At 36.7% G+C, this 25,241-nt stretch overlaps 1 protein-coding gene across 2 annotated transcripts in view; it reads left to right on the top strand.

Moving 5' to 3' along the window:
• Window positions 1–314: 314 nt before the first annotated feature.
• The window catches only part of tacc1 (transforming, acidic coiled-coil containing protein 1), a 45,729-nt gene continuing 20,802 nt past the window's right edge, over window positions 315–25,241 (top strand). The window contains exon 1 of one of the 2 annotated variants that reach the window (XM_046860713.1): window positions 315–458. Coding sequence is in view for 1 of the 2 variants with exons in the window: in XM_046860712.1 (XP_046716668.1) it covers window positions 12,841–12,905 (65 nt within the window). In the remaining variant the exon portion in view is untranslated. Of the gene's footprint in view, window positions 459–12,749; window positions 12,906–25,241 lie in introns of those variants that run through there. The other variant, XM_046860712.1, reaches the window with a different exon arrangement.

The following is a 25,241-nucleotide window of genomic DNA, read 5'->3' as shown; positions in this document are numbered from 1 at the left end:
TTGTTAATTGAAGATGAATTTAATGTTAGATTCATACATATTGACATATATATATATATATATATATATATATATATATATATATATATATTCATCAGACACACACACACACACACACATATATATATATATATATATATATATATATATATATATATATATATATATATATATATTTTTTTTTTTTTTTCATACCCGGATGAGGCGGTGAAATCTGATTGGTTGAAACGTCTAGCGTCGTTCATTCATTCATTTGATATAGAGTGATGGCGCAGTTACAGCGTGTAGGTTTAAAGCCCTCCTTTTCCTTTTCCCCATCTGCCCTCCTCCTGAACTCCCTGAAAGTTTCTCACTCACTCACTACATCCCAAACCGGACATTTAAACAGCTGGAATAAAGTCTTTTACATTATTTATATTTTTGGATAAATCCACAAACACAGCTGTGACCGATCAGAGGTGAGTGAATAAAACTATTCCAGATGTTCCCATTGAACATCCTCTGTTATCTAATCACACTTTCAGACATTTAACTAGTAAAAAAGACTCGTTTTTATTCAGTTGGTTTGTCCACTTCATGCAGTTTGAATAGTCTTAATGATTGAAACGGTACTTGAAAACCGCGATACAAATATCACGATTTCCGATATAATAAGACTGAAAAACGTATTAACTCGGTTTCTGTTGTCCGTGAATGTTTCTACGGTTTAAAGCTCACCTGCGTTACAGAGTGTTCATCTGTGTTTTTTTATATGATAATGCTTCTTTTTCGAATGGTGTGATTTGATAGGATAAGCAATTATGCTCATATGTAATTTTTGTATAAGTTTTATAAGATGCTCTGAATATAATCATGTCCAAAAATATTACAAAAGTGTTGTCTCAGATTAGATGATAATGACAAACTGACAATCAGCATGATCTGAGCTTCTGCAGAAAAAAAAAAGATTTAAAAAAGTGATTTTTGTGATTTTTTTCCTAAATAAATATCAATGAACTAAGTTGATATTAGTTGCTGTTTTAAATTAATGTCAACTTTAAACACCAAATGCACGATACAGTGTATCCCATGCCCTTTTAATGTCCCATGTCCAACTTTATTTTATTTACCTGGTGTGAATCTATCCTGCTGACTAAAACCTACCAGTACATTACAAACCATCATCTGTTAACCATTAAACCATTGTAAAGTTTGGTAAAAATTGGGATGTTTAATGGCATGCTAATGGTCTGTAAAGGTGTCCAGTGAATACCAAAATGTGATCTACTTTACAAGTTCCCAAATGGACCATCCAGCTTGTTCAAAAGTTGACTATTAAGATAATGCATGATCATTTTGCTATATACTCCGCATCAGGTTGCCAGGTATGCATTATTTCTGTGCAGTTGGGGTTTTGTGGTTAAGTGTTGGTACTTTGTATAAGAATGTTGTGATGTAAAAATGGAGTAATGGCCCAAATGGCTGGATACTGTTGTCTCGCCAGAGGTCTGTAAATGGTCATCATGATCACTTACACCTTTGCTTAGTATTCTTATGAGTGTTATCATCCAGATTGTCGGGTGATACTGTTGTTTAAATGGTAATCATGGTCGCATACACCTTTAGTCAGAGATGGTCCTTGATGTCCTGTTGGAGCTCATATACTTACAATGATTAAATGTTATTCAGCTGATTTTCTACACACATTACACACATAACGACCTCTATGATATTTAAGCCATTTTTTGGATGAGCTCATTCTGACATAGAGCTAGGGTTGGACTCTGGGATGAGGCAGTCTGTAATTTCTTATAAAATACCTGCAGCAGTGACAAGAAACAAAAGTACTGTATGAGCTGAACTAGTATTGAACTAGCTTTACTAAATTAAAACTAGGTTATTGTAGTTCGGTTCTTCCCTGCTCTGATTCATTTCCTGGTTTGTATGCTGTGTTTGACATGGCTTCTGTTCTTCGTGTCAGAAAGCTCGAGACTTAGCCACTGTAATTTATTAAATGCTTTTGCCTTTTGAGGAAAAAATGAATGTGCACGTCCTTGTCTGAGAGAGATCTGTGTGGGAACGGTTCAGTTTGTATAAACTCACAGTAACCCAGACACGGAGTTTACATCATGTTCTTTTTTAGCCGAGAGGAAAACCCCAGTACAGAGGCTGATGTGCCAATATTCGGTCATACCATACACGACAATATTCAACAAGCATTGTTACAATACTTTTATCGTGGGACGACTCACACAAATAATGCTTTATTTTGAGTACGTGTGTAGGAGTTGGTGAATGGTTGGTGTGTAGGGTGGGTGAATGTGAATGAAAAATAAATTGGAATCAGTATGGTTTTTAACTCCAGGTGTACTCACAAAAATGTCATTTGTCTTGGTGACAGAAGCTTCTAGATGTGGTATAAAAATGTAAAGAGTCTTGTTAATTTACCCATCTTGTGCCTACACTTTTGATTTAAAAAAAGAAAGAAAGAACAATAGAAACAATCACAGAAAATTTTATGGTTATATCTAATTGTGCAATTACAAAACATCAGCTGTTAACCAATAAAACCAATACCAAAGCTTTCAGTTCATATTGTGTGTTGTGTACATCATCGAATCATTATTATCAAACCATTGTAGAAATGTATTCAAATCTGGATGTTTAACGACATCCCAATGGTCCCTAATGATGTCCACTAGATACCAACATGAGAGCTACAACTTCACAAAGGTGTTCTGTTGCTTCTTAATAATATTAGACATAAAAAGCGACCACTAAATGGTAACAAATTACCAGTAGAGATCCACAGAGAGCATTAAAATCCAATACAATTTCCAATTATAGCTTCTAAAAATAACCATTACAAATTCCACAAGGGTTTCTATTGTGTGGTGTGTTTTATGCAGTGTGGTAACTTAGTTAATAATGTGCATGGATTTTGATTTTAAAACTTTAAACTGTACCCTAAAATGAGGAATGTGAAATAACCTATGGAATTATGTGGAAACACATAATTTCAACATAGATTTGTTTAAATGATAAACACACCTGTGACACATTTTTTCAACAAGTTACACATCATATAGCCTTATCAGGCCTTTTGTCCTGCCATGTTTTGGGGATTTCATTGACTGAGAAGTCTTGACACATATTTTCATGTACTTTTATATGTAGCAGAGGACAAAAATTTAATTCAGAAAAACACTTGTCTTGTGCTTTCTCCCTGATGGAGAGATTATACTAATTATGCTGAGGTAAATATCGGCGCGCGTACAAGCTTTATCACGCTAATCTTTCAAATCCTCCCCTGAGGGAGTGAGAAACATTCTTGTAATAATTATTCCACATGCTGTTCAAAGTTCAAGAAAGTCTAGGTGAGGTAAACATCACCACGAGTTTCCTCTTTCGTGCTAAGCGGTGTGAATGTGTTTATGAAATCACAACAAGATTTCACTTCACTGGTTCACTCCTGGTCCAGGACATAATATTTCAGCCTTAATTATTATACAATAGCCTTTATTTGTTAATTATTTATTAATTATTATCTTCGCATATCCCAGCTGGGTTGGAATCTGGGGTCAGAACGCAGGGTCAGCTGTGATACAGCGCTTCAGAGCACAAAGGTTCAGGGCCTTGCTCAAGTGGCAGCTTGGCGATGACCTTCTGATCAGTAGCTCAGCGTCTTAACCACTAAAATGCCACTACCACTAATTGCCGGTTAGCAGCCCCTGCTAGGTGTCATTTTCAAATTCTGTAGCGTCTTTATGATTTAATCAACACATCTGAGGGAAAACATTCATTTTCCATATCACTGGGTGTTGTTTTCACTGTAAGTCTACCTTCTACCTTGTGAGAGTAAAAGGCTTATTGGGTGAGTGCTAGCTAGCAACACCATTAGCGGCTGTAATATAATTACCATTATACGGCTTATTTCCTAATATTTGTCATAACTGCTGATTTGACTTAACAAAAAGCCCATCAAAACAACACACACACACACACACACACACACACACACACACACACACACTGTTCTGTTCTTGTGCATGTGTATTTGTTCAAAATTCCCCTGAGTTTGAGAGCCATTTTTTATCTTTAAGCCGTTTCTCAAAGGCCTTCGCTCTACGTTGTTTCTCTGAACGTTCTTTTTGACACGGCTTCCTCCCTTAACACCCTCAAACACAGAAGCTATTGAATGCTCATCCAAGTTCCAACAAATTCCTTAGAAATCTGAGTGTAAAATCTTGCATGTGCATTGCATCATTTCTTTTTTTTTCCCCTGTTGTTTGCTAGGACTTGCCCATTGCTAGGACATTGTGTTCAGAAGGTTTGTACTGGCTCCCTACTCTCTATTCAGGTCTCTTTTACTATAAACTGCTCTATAAGTAGGAGTGCACAAGGGATCTGGCTGTTCTTAATTCTGTGTACATCATCAGTCCACATGTTTCAAATCACATTCAGATACACTCACTGTGTCAGTATCAAAAGCTCTATTGCACTGGGGTGTGATGTAAGTGCACTGCATTAAGGATAGGATATGTTATGATTTTGTTTCTAACATATACACTCACTTGGCCACTTTAATAGGAACACTATTTAATCAGGCTATCACATGTTACGTGGTTTGGATACCTGTTTCTCTCTAACAGAATTCAAACCTGATGTGATCTCTTATTTTTTTTATTTACTTGAAGTTTTGACACATGGTGTATTCATGTTGAGATGCTTTTCTGCTCAACATAGTTGTACATAGTGAGTATTTAAGCTAATTTTTCCTACCTATCATCTTTATCCTTGTGTTTATCCTTGTGTATTCTTGTGTTGTCTTTGCACTGTTTGCACCAGGTTGCACACATGCATTTTATGTGGCGAGACACTTACTAGTCCTTAGCCCTGTGTTTTCTGTTCCTGTGATTATTGTTGTATGTAGCATCAGGGTTCCGGAGGAACGTTGTTTCATTTCACTGTGTACTGCGTTAGCTATATATGGTTGAAAAGCTTCTTGACTTCTTGACTTGACTATCCGGTCTGGTCATTCTCCTTAGTTCTTGCTCTCATTAACCTTGTTAATTAGACATTTGCATTTGAAAACGTATCTGAAATCACAAACTGGCTTATCAGGCATTACACTATATTCTGTTTACATATACAGCATTTATTATTATATGGACAATATTTGCACTTTCCGTCATATAAGCTCTGTGTACTGGCAAATGATACATTGTCAATCACTGTGTCTGTTGTGTTGTTCTTTTTTGTGCAATTGGTGCACAAAACTGTTGTAACTGCTTGTTCGGATTTGTTGTAGGCTACGGGTTGTCCAGTCAAAACAATGATATCTAACACCAAAGTTACTGTAGGTCTGCTTAGTCTTTGTTAGTGCTCTGTTGGATTAGTTGGATTTGCACAAAATTATAAGGACAGCTGACTTTTCCATCCACATGTGGTTCTTCTCCAAACTGTTTACACAAGGTTGGAGGGACACAATTCTATAGGATGTCTTTGCCTGCATTAATAGTAAATTTTTCCTTTCACTTGAAATAGGAGACCCACGCATGGAAATGCCCTTGTGCACAAAGCCAGTGCCATGAAGATATGGTTTACATAGGTTGGAGTGGAAGATTTTTAGTTGCCTACTATAGAACTCTGATTTCAACTGTATTGAACAACTTTGGAATAAATTGGAATGCTGACTGCACCCCAGGCCTCTACACACTACATCAGTACCTGACTTTAATAATGCCCTTAAATGACCACAATCTCTAACAGCACACTTTAAAATCTAGTTATTATGTGGTCAGGTGTCCACTCACATTTGTCCATAATCTCTATTTGTGTTTCTAAATTAGTTTTGTATATTAGGACATGCAAGGTAGCGTGAATATAGATTTGACGTTGCTTGAAACAGCACAGGGATACTTTCAGTAAGTTCAGTTAGCATTAAGTGACAGCCTCCATTTCCCACTGTCATCTGGACCACATACCGCTTTGGAGTAACTGTAGTGACCTCAGTGAACACAGCTGTGACTCCACCCTGATGAGAACCAGAATTTACTGTTGGTCCAGTTTCAGGCCTAAATGAAAAACCTCTGGTGCGTTTGCTGTAGTTTACAGCATTTATCAACAACTTTCTACGTGAGTCAGTTCTGAACTTGTAGCTGAACAGCTGGACTTTGAAATCTGACAATGTTGGATGTGGCTTTTGGCCTTTCTTACACCCAATTTTATTTTTATTACGGCAGAGAGACACTGAGTCTCTTCTACCTCCTACACCGAGACTTCCTCTTGTATAAAAATACTTGAAGGTGGCCTATGGCTATGGAGTTTTTTAAATGTGTACTTATCATGGTGCTAATTTAAGAAAGTGCAGTTCATTTAAAATGCCTTAGTATATCTATTTTAATGAAATTATTTTAGTATACTACTCTGTAGATGTGACACTACAGGGACACTTTACAGCCATTAGTGATTCTCTGGGTGGCTAATTTTGGAATTCCTGAAAGCTCTTCACTTCTGAGACTGTGTTCCTTCCATTTTCAATTTTTATTATTATTATTATTTTTTTTATATGTTGCACTTCGAGTCCTGCCCTGTGGTTTTTGATGCAAGAACAAAAAGAGAAATCTAATAGATCACAACTCGGAGATTTTTGAAATTTACATCAAAGTTATAAACATATTTCATGTTGCATTTCATAGCATTTTTTTGTTAAATTGCTTAAAACAGTGCATTAATAATTTAGCTTGTTTGCCTGGGTGCTAGTTTTGGAATATATTATTAATAAAATAAATACATATACAAGGGATGTTGAAGTCAAACCTGGACTTTTAATTGTACAGGTATAAAAATGGATGCTAGCATGGCGGCAAAACACGCAGTAGTAAGTAGCTAGTGTGTCCCATCACTAATAGGTGGTGCACATGTTGCGGGCCAGTCCAGAGAGCGTTAATCAAAATGGCAGACAACGGTGTTAGTGTGTGCTTGGAACAGTGAAGTTTCTTGTAAGAGAAGGCGTAAAACTCACAGATTTCCACAGAAGACTTTAAGCACAGTACAGTGATGAGATGCTCAGCCGTAGTAAGATATTTGAATAGTGTAAACGTTTCAAAGTTGGAAGTCAGTGACGATCCCAGTCGTGGTGATTCCCAATCTACAGCAGTCATTCCTGTGAACATTCAGCGAATAGAACGCCTGATTCTGGATAATCAGCAAAGAAAGAAAAGCAGGCTGTTCTAGGATGGTTCAGGCGTACTGACAAATCTTTCTATGCTGAATCTTTCCAGGCATTAGTTAATGCAGGGATAAGTCTAAATGAACACCCCTTGTACATACAAATTTACATAAATACATACATCCATCAAAATAGGTCTATGTAACATTTCTGAGAGGTTCAATTAATTTCAATGTTGCATGTGGAAAACCAGGTGAATCTAATTCAAATCTTGGGAATCAAATTTTTTTAGGAACCAAAAATTCCCAGAACATTTCTGTAACCTATAATAAATAGTTGGGATAAACTTCTAGAGAAAAATCTGTGGATTTATCATTTCAAAAGTTGATTAGTGATCATTCCTATATAAATTGAATTGAATAAATATAAGCCTCTGGTGAACAGTTACAAACTCTGAAAGACTACTGATACGATACACTTCCATTCAAACCACTCTTTCTATCCACAGCTGCTTTCTGAACACTTCTTATGATCCCAGAATAAGGGATGCTTTGGAATTCTGTCAAAATGAATATTTCTGTAGACATGTGTATTGGCTAGTGTATAAGAGCTTTAATACACTATTCACTCTTTCAGCACTAGAGGTCAGCCTACACACACACACACACACACACACACACACACACACACACACACACACACACACACACACACAAACATTTATGGCATTTAGGCAGACGCCCTTATCCAAAGTGACTTACAAACTGCTTTGAAGTCTCCATCAATAAATATATTCTAATACTGATTTATTAGAACACAGACTATAAATACCATCAATCTTAAACTTTTTATAATATATTTTTAATTTAAAAAAATGGTGAGCATAGTGCAGGGTGTAAGGATATAAGAACTGAGAGAGAGAGAGAGAGAGAGAGAGAGAGAGGAATAGAGGGAGCGAATACAGTTCTGAATACTGTACAGTGTATCAGACAAAACATAGTGTACACAGATTGAATGTGCTGCAGGTTAAAATGTGAAAACCATGTGAGAAGTTCTCTCTCTCTTTCTCTCTCTCTTTCTCTCACTTTCTTTTTCATTCTCTCTCCAATGTCTTTTTTTGTCTCTTATGATACAGATAGCTCTTATTCAGCATTCTTGTCTTTCTTAAATGCAGTGTCACATTGCAGAATATGTTCCTTTAATACTGTGCTGAATGAAGTTCAGGGTCTTTGGGTTCTAATATTTAAAAATAATACACTACATCATTAAAAATATTTAGTAATAATCTCTATGATAATCAAAGTCATGACAGTGGGAAGGGAATGATTGTGTAAAATAAACCTTATGCCTTATTATAAAAGTGTAACAGGATCTTGTTGTTACAGGGTCAACTGCAAAAAAACAACATTGAAGTGATTTGTTTACTTATTGGCTGCACCTCTGTTTACACAAAGACTCCTAAAATCTGCAGTGGCATTGCTAGTTTGGTAGCTGCCTAACTTTCATTTATGAAATTTTTTGCTTAGCCAACTTGAAAGTTGAGAGGACAATCTGTTAATTGTTCTCACTTTCGGCTGTCTAGGACTAAGATTTGCCTTTAAAACCATATTCAGAATGACAGGTTATGGTTCTGTTATTAAATCAATTATTCGAACAAACTGACATGGAGGAATAAACTCTGTATTCATCTCAGAACTAGGTTTATTTCATGTGATTTAGATAAAGACATGGACATGGAAAGTAGAAGGACCCAGGAGGCATGCTACTTTATTTTTCTTTCCTATTCTGTCTTCCACAAGCAGAGCCTGTAGTGTATTCCATCTTTCTTTGACCAACAAACAAAACACACCTAAGTAAACACCGGAATGATCTCACACAGGACTAGCATCACACCTTTAACCTGACTCATCTCCCATCAGTCGATGCTTGGCCACACAGTCACACAATCTCCCTACAGGAGTCCCTCAGGGATCAGTTGTTGGCCAATTCTTGTTTTTTAATGCGAAATCACTAGGGTCACTGAATATAAGGCTTATGGCTTCTCTCTGCTTCAAAGAGACAAAGATTTACTTTAGCAGACAACCTCATCCAAGGTGAATTACAATTATTTCATTCATACAACTGAGCAGTCGTGGGTTAAGGGCCTTGCTCAAGGCCTCAGCAGTGGCAGATTAACTGGGGTGGAATTTTAAATCACAACCTTCTTATCAGAAGTCCAACATCTTAGCCACTGAGATACCACTTCCCTACCACTATCATATAAAACTCAACTTTGAGTGAGCTGAGTAGTTAGAAAAATGAGAGCCTTTTAGGGAACCAATCCAATTCTTTCTGGAAAAACAAGTTTAGGATGATAGAGCATTTCATAATGGGTGAATTATGCCAGAATTCAACAGTGAATTATTCAGTGTGAGTGTTATGATGACTAATGTTTGGCATAATTTCAAGTCTTGTTCCTTTTGTTGTCTTTTCTTGTTATTGTTTAATGCCTAGGCATGTCCTGTTATTAGAAGATTATGATATTCTTTCTCTTGTTCTCTTAGATTTTTATTCTAAAAGGGCTTTTGTGAAATACATGAAAAGTGGTACTGCGTAAAAAAAAAATCTGAAAATCCAAACTTTTTGCGAAACATCACAATTCCTTAGATGAATGTTGAAAGAAAATTGTGTTGGTTCATTAACAATAATCAAAGTTTATGATCCACACCCAGAAAGTCTCATCAGACAGGTTAATCCAGAGAATTCTTATCTGAAGTCACTGAAGCTACAAGACTATACATAATACAGATGGACACAGATAAACTGTGTGCTTCTATGTGTTGAGCTGAGCTCTCAGACAAAACATGAATATTTCTTCTTTTTTTTTACTTATTTGAAAACAGTTTTCCTTTTTTAGGCAGGATAATACAGTAGGAAATGCATTTCAATCAATAAATAAAAAAGAATAGCGCAATAAAGTATTGTATAGAGCAGAACAATGAGGTAGTGGTAGCTCTGTGGATAAAATGTTGGGTTTCTAATTTGAGATGCCAAATTTTGTAAATATAAACTGTATAGTATGATAAAAAAAAAGCATATAATGGGTTGGGGGTAATAATACATGTAAGAGATGCACATTTTGAATGCAGTGTTTGCTGTTAGTGTTAATCCCTTGTGCCATTTTTGTTATATTTCTCATTTCAATGCTATTTTCTCCAGTTTCTTAAATTCATCTTGTGCCCATTTATCATAAAAACTCTACATAAGGTTAAAGATATGAAAAATTAATCTATTAAGGTCATAAGGTCATTAGATAACATTTATATTTGCTGTCTCACTCAGTATGCAATCATAACCGTATGTTACTATAGTAACTACCGGTATACATAGAACTACCATAAATACAGCTATTTATGAATAAACTGACTGGAAATTTTTTTTGCAATTAAAGGTTTAAAGTCACACCTTCTAGCCAATTAGAATCCACTATTCAAACAGACCATGATATAATATAGAATAGCATAGTTTAGTGTGTGTATATATAGTGTGTGCAGTATATAACAGTGTAACAGAGTAGGATCAGATACCATATTACGCAGTATTAGTTTAACTATAAGTGTTAGAGCGATGTTAAGACAGGAAGTGATGTGTCTATGCTGTTCTGATGAACTGCTGAAGCTCAGACAGGAGAGAGAAAGATCAGCTGGTTTTCTTTCATGCTGCTTTTTTAGTGCTTTTTCATCTCATCCAAACCCAAAAGCAGTAACAGCTAATGGGATCCGACCCACATTAGACAGTCTCAGGAGAAATCAGGAGAGTTCTTGCCATTTATCATTATCTGACCTTGGTCATGTGACTGTCAGGCGTGTGTGATTTGAAAACAGAATCTGATTAGTTTAAACTTGTGATGGGTGTTAATGCAGTTACGTAGGCAGTAGATGTGGTGGAAGCATGTAAGAAAAACGACCCCTCACCCCCCTCTCGCAGTGAAACGTTTTACAATTGACTGTGAAAGAGACACTATGTGTGAGTGCTGGAGCTATGAGGCTGATACAGCGTTACATATTGGCCTTCAACTATGTCACACAAACCTCCTGAAGTGTTTTATGGCACAGTGTCATTTATCGCTTACTGATAACTTTAGCTTCACATTGTGCCTAAAGGCTGTAACCAAACACACACACACACACACACACACACACACACACACACACACATTATTGTCTATTTTATATTCTACTTTCCTTTCCTTGTGACATTTTTTATACTTATATTTTATATTTTATAATTGCTACTTTTATACTTTATATTCTTATTTGATTTAAATTCTATTTTTTATATTCTATTTCTGTTTACATTTACATTCTTCAGTATTGGACAGTCATAAAAAGCATTTCACTACATGTGGTACTCTGTATAAATGTGCATGTGTCAACATTTTTTATTTGATATGATTTGAACATTTACAGGTGGAATTGTAACAGAAAGTGATGCTGATGTAAAAATACAGGATGGTACAGTAGTCTTAAACATCATCTTGTGGTCATCATTTTGTTGTACAAATATACAGGTTTTCTTTTTATCTCTTCTGTAAATGTTTCCATAGAAGCCCGTTTCCACCACTGAATAATAAAAAAAAAGGTAATTGAGACTTTTTATATTACAAACAAACTCTCAATTATGACTTTTTCCTCAGAATTGTGAGATAACTCATTTGCGACACTTTTTGGCGAAGCACAATAGGAAACGACGAGATGTATTTTTTTTGCGTATGTTATAATAGATATGGAAGCCTATGATATGGATATGGATGTGCTGTGCCAGAAAGTATCGCAAATATTTATGGACATATTTAATATATGTGTATGGACATATTTAAAAAATCCAACAGTGCTGTATTTATAATTGATAATGGATTTAATAGAGTAATAATAGAGTAATTGAGCACTTTTCAGGTGAATCACAATAGATATTTTGCAGAAACAAAGTGTAACAGTCAATTTCCAGAATTCCTCCATGTCAGTTTCTCCCAAAAAGCTTTAAAGCACTGTCTTATAGAACTGCACAGCCGTGTTCCTGAGGGAAATGATGCAGCATTAAAGCACACAAAGTATTGATTTGGTGTAGTAGATGGCCGTCTTTTATTTCATTTCATTCCATTCATCTTAAAGACGTTTTAAGTGTTTTATGTATGCCAAAACTTTTGCACACTACATGTTATGTATATATATTTTTTTTCTTTCACTAATGTTGAGACATTAGTGTAGGGGAGTTTGCTGTGTTTGTGTGTGTGTGTGTGTGTGTGTGTGTGTGTGTGTGTGTGTGTGTGTGTGTGTGTGTGAACAACACTGTAAACATGGACCAGGTTTGTAAGAAATAAGAGTAAATTGAATATTACATGGGCGGGTTCATGTATGATACTAGACTATGAGTGGTGCTAACAATACTTTCAGAGAGCATGTGTGTGTTTATACAGGAGTGTATTGACAGCAGTGTGAGGCGTGTAGTAATAGTACTAGGTGGTGGGTGGGGTTTAGTGGAAGGTGGGTGGGGTTATTAGTAGGTGTGAGCAGAGACTCAGCTGCTTGCCTTTCTGCTGCGTCACTTCAATCAGAGCTGAACATGAGCAAGTCGAGTTCAGCAAGTGCCCTACAGCATAGTGCCTGATCTACACTTTCACAAACGCACATACACACACACACTTCATCATGGGTGGCTCTTTATCCCAAAACAAGAAAAGCAGCGAGGTGACGAATCAGAAGAGTGTCAGTCCGTAAGTTTGTTTTTCAAACCTGTCATACTGTAATGGATATGAGTAATAATCATAAACATATGTAATAACTACTATTAATAACCATCCAGTGCTGAATCAATCAATATTTCTTCTTTAGATGTGATCTTTTGACATCTAGATAGCCCTATGCTGTTTTAAAACAGTCCCAGGCTTTCTTGTGTGTGTGTGTGTGTGTGTGTGTGTGTGTGTGTGTGTGTGTGTGTGTGTGTGTGTGTACATGTAAGCCGCCACTCCTATACAAACGTTTCACCTATTAAAGACAAGCTGTAATGCTACAGCAAACAGATATCATTATGGATCCTTATTTACAGAGTGTTCAGGTCACATCCTGTTACATCATAATAGTAATATAACTTTTTTATTTATTTGAATACCAGCTTTCATACAAGGGCCTCACATAGGACTTAATGATGGTATGTGTTAAATCTAAAAGTAAAAAGTCTCACAATATACACTGTGTTAGCATTCTAAGAAATGTATTATGTATATGATCTATCTTTATAAAAGTTGGTTGGTTCCACTTGCAAAATTAAACCTTCTATTGGCCATACTGCCACCTACAGGCAATTTATATTGTTTGTATGATGTACAGCCATTAGGCATAACATTATGACTACCTGCCTAATATTGTGTTGGTCCTCTTTTTGCTGCCAAAGGAGTCCTGACCCGTCGAGCATTAACAGCATTAACTTCTTTAGAAATTTCAGCTAAAGTAGTTTGTCTATTGGATCGGACCCCACAGGCCAGCCATCGTTTCCTACGTGCATTAATGAGCCTTGGCTAAAGAAGGAACCACTCTTCCTTTCTTAGACCATTTTTGGTAGATACTGCCCAGGAACACCCCACAAGAGCTGCAGTTTTGGATATGCTCTCACCTAGTCATTTATCCATCCAGCCTTTGTCAAACTCGCTCAAATTAAAATGGAGACATTGAGGACAAAATGTTCACTTGCTGCCTAATAATATCCCACCCACTATCAGGTGTCATGATGAAGAGATCATCAGTGTTATTCACTTCACCGGTCATAATTGTATGTTATGCCTGATCAGTGTACATACATTAGTCCAAAGTGTTAATATTCAGTGTAAGCACCATCATTATCACTGCCATAATCCTCCTGGGCATGAAATTTACCAGAGCTGCACAGGTTGTTGCTGGGATCCTCTTCCACTCCTCCATAATGACATCACAGAGCTGCTGGATGTTAGACACATGACGCTTTTCCACCTTCCGCTTGAGGATACCCCACAGGTGCTTAACAGGGTTTAGGTCTGGAGACATATTTGGCCACTTCATCACCTTCACCTTCAGCAAGGCAGTTGTCCTCTTTGCAGTGTGTTTGTGGTCATTTTTATGTTGGAAATCTGCTGTTTAGGTTCAGTTTCTGAATCAGGGGCATGTTCTGCTTCAGAATGTCACAGTACATCATGGAATCCACGTTTCCCTCAATGAACCGCAGCTCCTCAGTACCAGCAGCACTCACGCAGCCCCAGACCATGATGCTACCACCACCATGCTTGACTGTCGGCAAGACACATTTTTCTTGGTACTCCTCACCAAGTTGTTGCCATGTCTCATCAGACCACATGACATGGTTCCAGAAATTCATGCTCTTGGGCAGGTCATCTTCAGCAATCTTTGCAGGCTTTCTTGTCAGCCAGCTTCAGAAGAGGCTTCCTTCTGGGATGATGGCGATGCGAACCGACTTGTTGCAGTGTGTGGCATATAGTTTGAGCACTGACGAACAAACCTTGCACTTCTGTAACCTCTAAAGCAATGCTGCAGCACTCATGCGTCAGTTTTTTAAAGCAACTTCCGCACCTGATGCACAGCACGAGGACTCAACTTCTTTGACGGACCCTTGCGAGGCCTGTTCTGAGCGAAACCCATTTTGTAAAATCTCTGTATGACCCTGACCACTGAACTGTAACTCAGTGTCATCTTTGTGGAGAGCAACAATTCTCAAATCCTCCAAGTTCTTTGCAATGAGTTGCCATGTTGAACATCCAGTGGTCAGTATGAGAGAATTGTACTCAAAGCACTAAATTTTAACTGCTCTAATACAAGATACACAAATTTGTATGGTCTTGTCAAGCAGAGGAAAATATGAACATGATGAATAGGACATGTGGCTTTGCATAATTACACAACATACAGCTGTTATTAATTAGTGTGTACTCTACTTTTGTCAGCTATTTTGACTATAATGGCTTTGACAATAATGGCTGTATATTGAGTTATTAGTTATTATAGAGGACAGTAAATCTGTACTGCTATACAAGCTGCACAATGACTACTCTATAATATATCCAAGTTTCATTTCAATAGTATTATCCCTTGAGAAGATCTGAGGGGTGTACTCATGTTTGTGTGATCATGGTAAAAGCAGTATATCATAGTGACCATGGTAAAAGCTTTATTTTATAAAAACTATGATAAAAGTGACCCTGGTTATGTTGTAGTAATCCTGGTTAAAATACCTTGCTGTGTCATAATACTGTGTCATAATGCTGTATAATCAAGTGTCACTGTCATAGTAACCAGGCTAAATCTGTTGTTATGTAAGAGTTATCATGGCTTCCATTCAGATATCATAGTAACCATAAAAACACCATGGTCAGCTTGTGCCAGACTGCGATGATCATCACTAATATAAATCATAGTTATGTAATCAGTAGATTATTTAACTTTGTAAACAACACTTCACTCAGCATGCCAGTTTTGTCTTCAGTGATTTCTAAGTGTTCATAGATTTCTAGTTTGGTCAGTAGAAATAGGTATATTGCTCACTTTGTGAAGAACCAATGAGGTGGACACAAGTGGTCAAAGAGAAGCAGTGTTAAGATCACTGTATTGTAAGCTGTTATTAAAAAACATTACCAAATGGTTTCCATTAAATACTGTGTTTGTGTACATCATTACATCATAATTATGGAACCTGGATGTTTAATAATGTCTTACTGGTGCCCAGTAGATCCCAACATGTTATCTTCAGGTTGCAAAAGATGTCCATTAGATATAACATGCAAAATATAGAAGGCAACAAATTACCAGTAGAGACCCACCGGGACCATTACAGTTACCATTAAAGCAAATACAATTCTGATTATTCCCATTAAAACCATTACATAATCCATTAGCACTTGATTGTTTTCGTTTTGGTTTTTTTACCAAGGTGTTACAGCCTTTTGCCTGGCAGTGTGCAAACACACTTCTTATTGGAACCCAGCAATAGTTTCAGTGTGATGTGTGTTTTTACAATACAATATATGTTCAAAAGGTCTTTTGAGGTAAATTATGCCTACTTGAAAGAGCTGATGGTTGAATTGTGCAGCTGTTCGAAAGTTAATTTGCCTATGCAAACGCAAGCGCACACTCAGTTCCTTGCCGATCTGCATGAATGTAAACTTTTACAGAAACGTGCAAATGCAGTCAGGGAGCTGATCTTACCAGTAGAAGTAAATCTTGAGGACAAACTGGTCTGTAGGAAGGTGGTAGCTTAGTGGTTATTGCGCTGGGTTACTAATCGGAAGGTTGTTGGTTCAATCCCCAGTATCCATGTCTGACTTCTGTCTAATTTTTGTCTTAGTGCTGCAGTTTGCTTTTTGTCCACTAGATGGCACCATGAGCGTGTGGTAATGAAGACATCACAGTATTACAGTTCAGTACAGTTTATATTCTTTGTTTTTCTCCTTTTTAAATATCAATAAATGAATAAAAAAGAAAGGCAGCTGTATAAGTACCAAGCCAATAGAGTGAAAATATACAATTGTTTGGGAGACATCCATAACTTTAATAGTAAGGCTTTCAGGATGTGGCCTACATAATGGTTAGAACATGTCCATGGTAGACTGAAGGTGATGATGATATATTTCCTGTGTAGTTTGGGACATGTCTACAGTATACCAAAGATGTGTATGCTAGCATATGTGTCCTATATTGATATACATGGTGAACTAATGAAAGAAATTCAATTGTAAATGCATGAAAAACATGCAGTTCTTTAAAAATCACTGATGAACAACTTACTGTACTCTAACTTGCTGTACTCCAGCTGCCATATCAGTTGGTTTGGAAACACTCAGCTTACTAAAAGCTTTCCACTGTCACTTGAACTCTGGACAATTGCTGCTGCTGCTGAATACACATACAAAAACAGCTTTAAGCTTTTGTTGTTTAAATATATTCCAGCCATAAAAGCTTTTAGGATGAAGATAGCAAGAGTTGAATCATGTGAGAGGTGTGTTAAAAGGTTTGGTTTTGGCAGACTAGATCTGCAAATCTACCACTGCAAACATAGAGATGTTAAGGGACGGAAACACGTGTACCACACGTACATCTGAGGCCCAGCAAGTTTGGTCAGAATACAATGGAGAAGCATGTCCAGCTACAGCACTGGGGTCCGGAGAGCCAATCAAGTGCTTAGAGAGATTTTTTATGACTGAACCAGATGTAACAAATCCTTTCATTTTTATATCATCTTCTGGGTACAAATGGGTTGTTATTTTTCCACTCTGTGACTAAAGAGAGATTAAAGAGAGAAGAGGCTTTTCATTCAATTTAATTTTTATTTGGATAGCACTTTAAACAATGGAGCTTGTCCCAAAGCACCTTCATTGAAGAGAATAGTTTACGAATATACATTTTAAATTTATAAATCACTGTATGTGTGTTTATCCCTTATAAGTTTATCTCTAATGAGCAAGCCAGTGGTGACGATGATAAAGAAATCCTCTTTGAGATAGTATGAGGAAGAGAACTTCAGGAGAAGGTTCATAAGACTCGAAAGGAAACCCGTCCTTATCTGGGTGAACCCGAATGTCCATTCATTACCATTACATCATTGTTAAAGTTAATTAATTAAGAAAATGTTCAAGGGCCACAACCTTCCCAAATACAGGGAACCATGTGTAGAGGTCGAGATTTGGGCCGATTTTGTTTTGTGCATTTTTTAATTAATCAGCATCGGCCGATTGTGCTGCAAATTAGGCCGGTTATTAGGCAGGCTCATCTGAACATAACTCTCCCTTACCAGCAGGTGGCAGTAGTCTGCATTTGTTATCCAAACAGGGAACTGTAAATATATAAAGCAAGCAGTATTTCTGGATTCGTTTAGCTTTTTTCAATCAGGTCTGCTAAGTTGCTAAGATGAAGCCAATCAAATTCTCTATTATGCCAACAAGCTTCGCCGCTGATTCGACATGCAGAATCATCCAAGAAACAGCTGATGCCTTCCGACCAGAGCCAACGGTGCGGAACAAAACTAAAGCTGACCGACACTCGAAACACCCAATCCCCTGCGACATTCCCAGAAGGCCAACCTTCATATTGTTGTGTCCCAGGCTTTAAGTTTTCATCAACCGTTCTTAATCTAGCTTTATATATTTTATTAGTTAAATATGATGCTACTTTTGGAGAGAGAATGCGAGTACATTTTGGAACCTTATTGTCAGTGAGCCTTCAACCAGCTCTGGTTTAGGCTACAGGTGGGCACGGGTACAAAAACCTGGTAACCGGTTCTTCAATTAATGTTTGGGGGGGGTGTTGTCTGGTCAAACACATTGGCCCCAAAAAATCGGCATCATATTTATAGGCCACCGGCTGCCCTGATTTCTAAATATCAGCAGCAGCCAGAGAAAAACCCTTATTGGTCGACCGTGATAATTGATTGTCAGGAGCTCTAGTGCTTTGAGAAGGAGCCTTTTCAAATCAGCAGTTTATTGGCCAAATTATTATAATTATTTTTTTGATCAAAATAGAGATGCTGCTTAGCATTTTTTGCTGTTTGTGTGTGTGTGTGTGTGTGTGTGTGTGTGTGTGTGTGTGTGTGTGTGTGTGTGTGTGTGTGTGTGTGCGTGCGTGCGTGTGCGTGTATATGTGTGCATTTTTAGGGCATTGGTCCTGTCTGACTCATACATTTATCCCCATTGCTGCTATTTGTGGCTCCCTGAACACGTCTTGGCTCGCTTGCTCACTTCCTGTTCTTTCTGTTGCAGTCAGGTCTGTTTTCCGTCCGTTATTCCCCACACTTCCTGTGACCTCGACTCGCCCTACTTTACTCCCCCAGAAGACTTTTTGCTGATTTTAAAGACACAAACAGAAGCAACCATTCATGTGTTTAACAGCCTGAGAACTCAGGTTTAGCGAGTTTACAAACAGGTTCCTTATGTGTTTCTGTAGCTCCAGGATTCACCTTAGAAAGAACTCTGTCAGAGCTTTGTAGATTGGATTGGAAGTGTGAAGTCATTGCTGGGGCTACAGACTGGGTGTTTCTTGTGTTTGCTAACTTTATTAGCTGAATTTGTGAGTCAGATTTTTGGGTTTCTGGCTGAAATCACTTGTTCTATTTCCATATCACAATTAAAAACAATTAAATAATAAATAAAAAATGGAAATGACAGTGTAGCTGTAAGGAAGATGTAAATGTACACATGTGAATAGTGTTTACTGTCTCAACCTCACTGAACACTGTTGGGATGATTTGGAATGCTGACTGCACCCCAGGCCCAACACCCTACAATAGTACTTGACTTTACTAACACCCTTGTTTCTTAATAAGCACAAGTCTCTAGTCCAAAACCTAATAGAGGTTATTATGACAGCAAATCCCGAATGAGATGATCATAAAGCATATACGAATCTTTAGGTCAAGTATCCACAAACTTTTGGGGAGGTGGTACTGTAGCTTAGTAGTTAAGGTATTGGAATTTGGATCCACAGGTTGTGAGTTCAAATTTCAGCCACAACAAGTTGCCCAACTCTCTTAAGGGCCCCTGAGCATGGCCCTTAACCCCAAAGCTATTCGGTTGTAAGTCACTTTGAATAAGGGGGTCTGATAATTGCCATCAGTGTAAATGTATTGTGTATATAAAATGCAGTCAACAACTCACTCATTGTATTTATGGGATTTGATTTAAAATATTTGGTTGCTTGTTAGGAAAATCTTTTTTTCTCTTCATTAATGGTCATTCATTTCCACAATGAAATGACTTGCACTTTCTGCAGATATCTTCACAATAATATCAGTGCTTATGCGTATTTCAACATTTCATAAATCCCCACTGTCCTATGCTAACCTACCCCACCCTCTCCTCCTCATCTGAGAAATATCATGTTATAATGCTAAGTGATGATAGTAGTAGAGAGATAGACTTATGTATGTACAAACATTTCCACAAAATACTGCAACAGTGTGGTCCAAAACATACAACAAGGTACAACAAAGAATTGGAAAAGGAGGAGCAACTTTATAATTGAGCAGTGATCGAGGTATAGGAGTATATTTAAAGATATATATTAGCTAGATACATAACTACAGAAGCATTTATATATCTCTTTTGTTTTTTTCCGCTAGTTATGTAGATAGTGCCTGTCCTCTCGATAAGCTTTTTTTTTTTTTTTTTACTTTGTGTATTTTCAGTTTAATCCTTTAGGCTCAATTAGCTCATTTACATGTAGGCCATATTCGGCTATATTAATATTGGTCGCATTTTAGTTTTTAATGCTGCTGTCACTTATTTGCCCTATGTGCAACATTGACAACAATGTATGAGTCTACATGAAGCCACACAGTATAAATTAACCTCTAGATGCATGTATCTGCTATAACATCCGATGTTTTAAATTCTAGTGTTCCTCTAGCCAGCATCTCTGTATCTCCTGCCGGGATGTTAGCTAAGGGGTGCTGATTTATGTCGAGCATTATCTCATGCACTAACTGCTTATTAGCCAATTTTCAGGAACGTCAAGCTGGTCGTTTTCTAACTCATCTCTCCACCAGACCGTCATTAGAGGCCTGTATCTGTAAATCAGTGTCAGACTGCACACACCCTGCTGTGGCTTTTTGAGATTCCATACATTTTCACGGTTCACCTTTTTTTCTTTTTTTTTTCCTTTTTTAATTACATTTCGCTTCTCTGACAATTAAACAGAGAAGCACTTACAATAAGCTGAAGTTAACTAAAGAAGTAGGACAATCTAGAAAAAAAAAATAAAGAAAAAATAGATCCCCAAAACAAACTCAAAATGGAAATGGAAATCTATTTTTTCAAATCCATTCAAAAAAAAATTCTAAACTGAAGGTCATATAAAGACAAGATTAAACACACAAGGTTACTCAAATTGTAACAATAATAATAATAATAATAATAATAATAATAATACTGAATAAATGGCAAAATAAACTAGAGAAAACCTAGACAAAATACCTAGACAAATCATAACTTGGCAAACTAAATTTATTTACTACATCAAAAAAGGTCAAAATAGGCTCAACTCAAAATTTCAATATATTTATTCACCTGTACTGAATCATAAATCAATTTACAAAGCAAGGCACCGATTTGATCAAATATCACCAAACAACAACAATTTTAATTTATAATATATTAATTATATAATAATTGAGTCCAAAACTGAAACAAACCAGGCCAAAGACAAAAGAGAAAAAAGTCCAAACTAGGGCTAAGTCAAAAAAGATCAGACTCTAACTAAATGAACCCAACCCCATCACATCTGGTTGAACCAGGGCAGGGCGTTTCTGTATGTGGCTTTTGGAGCACCACAGAAAGTCTCTACTCAGTAATTAGAAAGACACACACACACACACACACACACACACAAACCGGCCTTAGCATTCTTTCCTTGACAGACTCCTTCTTTTTCCGCTCAGCCCTCAAACGCATGAAGCTAAGGCTTGATTGGATAGATTGATACTGAGGCACAGGAGGATACTTAAACTCACAAAACAATTTCTGTAGGGCTTTTTCCAGACTCTCAGCGACACTGCATTTTAGGAAATGGTCATCACACACACCAACACACATGCTTAAGCCTTTTTTCCTCTGGGGTCTTCTTTTTCCCCACCTTTTTATCCCTCTGTCCCTGGCTCCTGTTGTGGCTTTTGTCCAAAACGTTGAAAATGAAATCTGACCCATGCTCATTCGGTTCTGGTCGGCTGCTGAAGTGGAATCTCAGCCTCACGTTCATTGTAGACAAAAAGGAAAATAAAACATGAAAAGAAAAATAGTTCCAGGAGGGTCTGGGTGGCCATCTGGAAAGATCAGAGCTCATAAACTGTTGTCCAATTCAAAGCACATTTTCGTCTGCCTCATTTCTGCTCACTGCGCCTTATATAATAGGTTTTGCCTCAGTCACTCGCAGTGAGCATCGGCTTCAGACAGGTCTCATTTTTGTAGGGGGAATTATTCTGCTGTTTTTATTTTTCTTTCTTTCTTTATTTTTTTACTCTGTGCAAATAGTAATACTGAACCATATTGTGCACATTATATATAAACGTGTGTAATCATTTTTACAGTCTAGTCTCAGCAGTCTGTGCGAAGATGATAACTAGCCTCAAAAGAAGCAAACCGCAAACACCAAACTGCAATCAGACTACTAAGACTACGTAGAGTTTAATAAGCAGACAAAACCACTACACCCAATCTAGTCAAGTGTCCAAAATGCAGCTATATATATATATATATATATAAATTAATACACCAAAAAGAGTAGAATAGGGAAATAAAACTCCTATGCAATTCACTACATGTTTATCTGAGAAACATTTGGGATTCATTTATTCCTATACTAAGGGTATAAATGAATTGCTGTTACACATTACGTAGTTCCAAATTTTGTTAATAAGAAGAGAGTACACTACATAAGCCATGAAATTATAACTTCCTTTTTTGTTATGCTATAAAACAGATCCAGATCCAGAACAGAGAGATATATATATATATAATGGGGCTGATTTATATTGTATGTATATGTAAGTACACTACATTAAGCATGCTATGTGTTTTACTCTTAATTTAAGGAACTATTGTATTTCACAGTAGTGGCATTTAGGATTCTGCTCTATTTTCTTATATAAGTGCACTAGAATAGAATTTGAGATATTTACATCAAGTGTATCTCATTGTACCAAACGTCCACTCTGTACGCATGCTGTACAAAAGTGCATGGCTCCTACACTTTATGTAGTGCACACTATATCCAATAGGAAGCTGGACCATCCTACATACTGTGGGTGCACTTTCTAGTGTTCTACCTAGTAAACTTTAGGTCCTAGAGAAATATTTGGGATTCAGCTCCCTATACCTTATACTTAATTGTGCTGTATTGTGCTCTCTAAGTTTAAGAAGCGATTTAGAATAGCTTTACTCTGATTATAAAAACCCACTTATAAAATAATGCTGTAGTGCAATGTGGGACTCTGTAATTAGCTTATTAGGAGATGCTTATTTCCAGTATGTGTTAAATATTCTAGGCAATAATATGACTCATTGGCTAATTAAGATCAAGCTACAGAAGGCTTAATGTCGTGCTATGTCACATCACTTCCAGTCTAGACTCTAGTTATTTGTCAGTTAATTGGGAAATACCGGCTTAATTATCAGGTTTAAATGCTCAGAGAATGAGCTCACACCCTTATATACTCATTTCCAATTTGTATTCCCTCTCCTTCAGTATCATTCCTACATAAATATCTCATTTACTGAGATCCTTTTCTGAAAATGAAATTCTGCATTTTTATCATCCACCATTTTCCAGAGTATATGTCCTCTGTTTCTAACACTCCTCTGCTGTCATGACACACTGTTACATAAGCAGACAAAGCTACTGGCAATGATCTATTTTCCCCACTCGACCCATCTGAGTGCTCGTTATAGACGTAGCATGCCAATTCTCATCATGTGATGAGATTGTTTGTGCTACTGAGCATAGCAACAGTCACCAACACACACACACACACACACACACACACACACAGCCTGACATGCGTGCTTTATTTTTAGCATTTATTTTGGCAGAAGAATGTACTGTGCTGTGTCTCTGACAGTATTGTTCTAGGTCATAATTCAGTTTCAGTATATACAAAAACATTACATTTCATATTTCATATCTGTAATTTTTTTTATTGTATATCCTGGTTAACAATATCATTGAACACAGATGCAATCTTTCCTACAGTTAGAAGTAGTTAATAGAGTGTGCTGCGAAACATGGTTAGCTAACTGCTAGGTGATGTTAGCCAGGCAAACTGTAGCCAAAATGATTGTTCAGATATAGTTAGTGTTTGCTAGAATGTTCTGCATGAACTGCTCACTTCTGTGGTTTAATCCAGACAACAAAACTTTCCAAAACGGTTCTTGTGGTTTTGTCAGAGCTGAAGTCATTTAGCAGTTTATGCTAAATGTAATCCAGGTGTTATTCAGGTTGTATATGAAGCTTTTGTGATATATCAACATATTTAGGAGGATAATTACATTCTTGATTTGTCCTGTCTTGTCGACTTTCTTTGTAAATTCTACTTTTGTTTATAAAGGTTTACAACTTCATTAGACAAAGATGAAATCTTCCCCATAGTTAGCATTAGCTAGTTAATAAGGGGTATGCAAGGAAGCATGGATAGCTAACTGCTAGGTGATGTTAGCCCAACATAATGTAACCATTGCGATTGCTAAAGTATGGTTTCACATACAGGTTTTGTCTTTGTGGTATAATTCAAACAATGAAAGTGATTCTTGTGATTCTGTCAGACCTTAAATTCACTGCTAAGTGTACTTAAGGTATTATTAAATCTATATATCAACACTTCTGAGGGGAACAATAATATTTTTGACTTGTTCTCACTTGTTTCGGTTCTCTGTGTTTTATAAGAACTGCTTAATGGTTACATGCTAGCTAACTGTTCTACGTTACTCTTCTGACATTAACCACTTGAATGATAAATGCGTTGTGTGTTTGCTATGCTGCAGTAAAAGCATTTCATTAGGTTCTATTTAAAATTACATTTATTATATTGATTTATATTCACTATTATATTTAATACTTGTTAATTAGATCAATAAAGAATTTAGCACTTATATCTGTAATGGCAAAACATTTCGTACCTTCATGTACTGAATGAAACAAATAAATGTATACAAAAGGGCCTAATGCACTTCTTTAAAAAGTACTTGAATTGCAGTCAATGAAACATTGCAGTGGTATAAAAGGAATAAAGCACTTCAAGCATGCTGTTACAGGACAATACATACAAACAAATAAATAAATAAAGTAATAACAGAAACTCTTATCGATCATTATCCAACATTGATTCTTATAATACCACTTCCTTAATTGGAATGTTTCATTCCAAAACTCAGGATTGCCATTTTCTTTTTTTTTTGCCTTTTTTTTCTTTTTAGTATGGTGGTCCATAAGTTCTCTTTTTTGTTCCTTGTACTCACACTCCTTTAATATCCATTTGTTCTTGAACTCCATTACTTTCTCTTGGTCCTTAACATTCCCTTGTCTGTGCACTT

Source organism: Silurus meridionalis, chromosome 11 (genome assembly GCF_014805685.1).
Source record: "Silurus meridionalis isolate SWU-2019-XX chromosome 11, ASM1480568v1, whole genome shotgun sequence".
NCBI lineage: Eukaryota > Metazoa > Chordata > Actinopteri > Siluriformes > Siluridae > Silurus > Silurus meridionalis.
The sequence above is the reverse complement of the archived record's forward strand: the minus strand, read 5'-3'. Positions and strand labels throughout refer to the sequence as shown.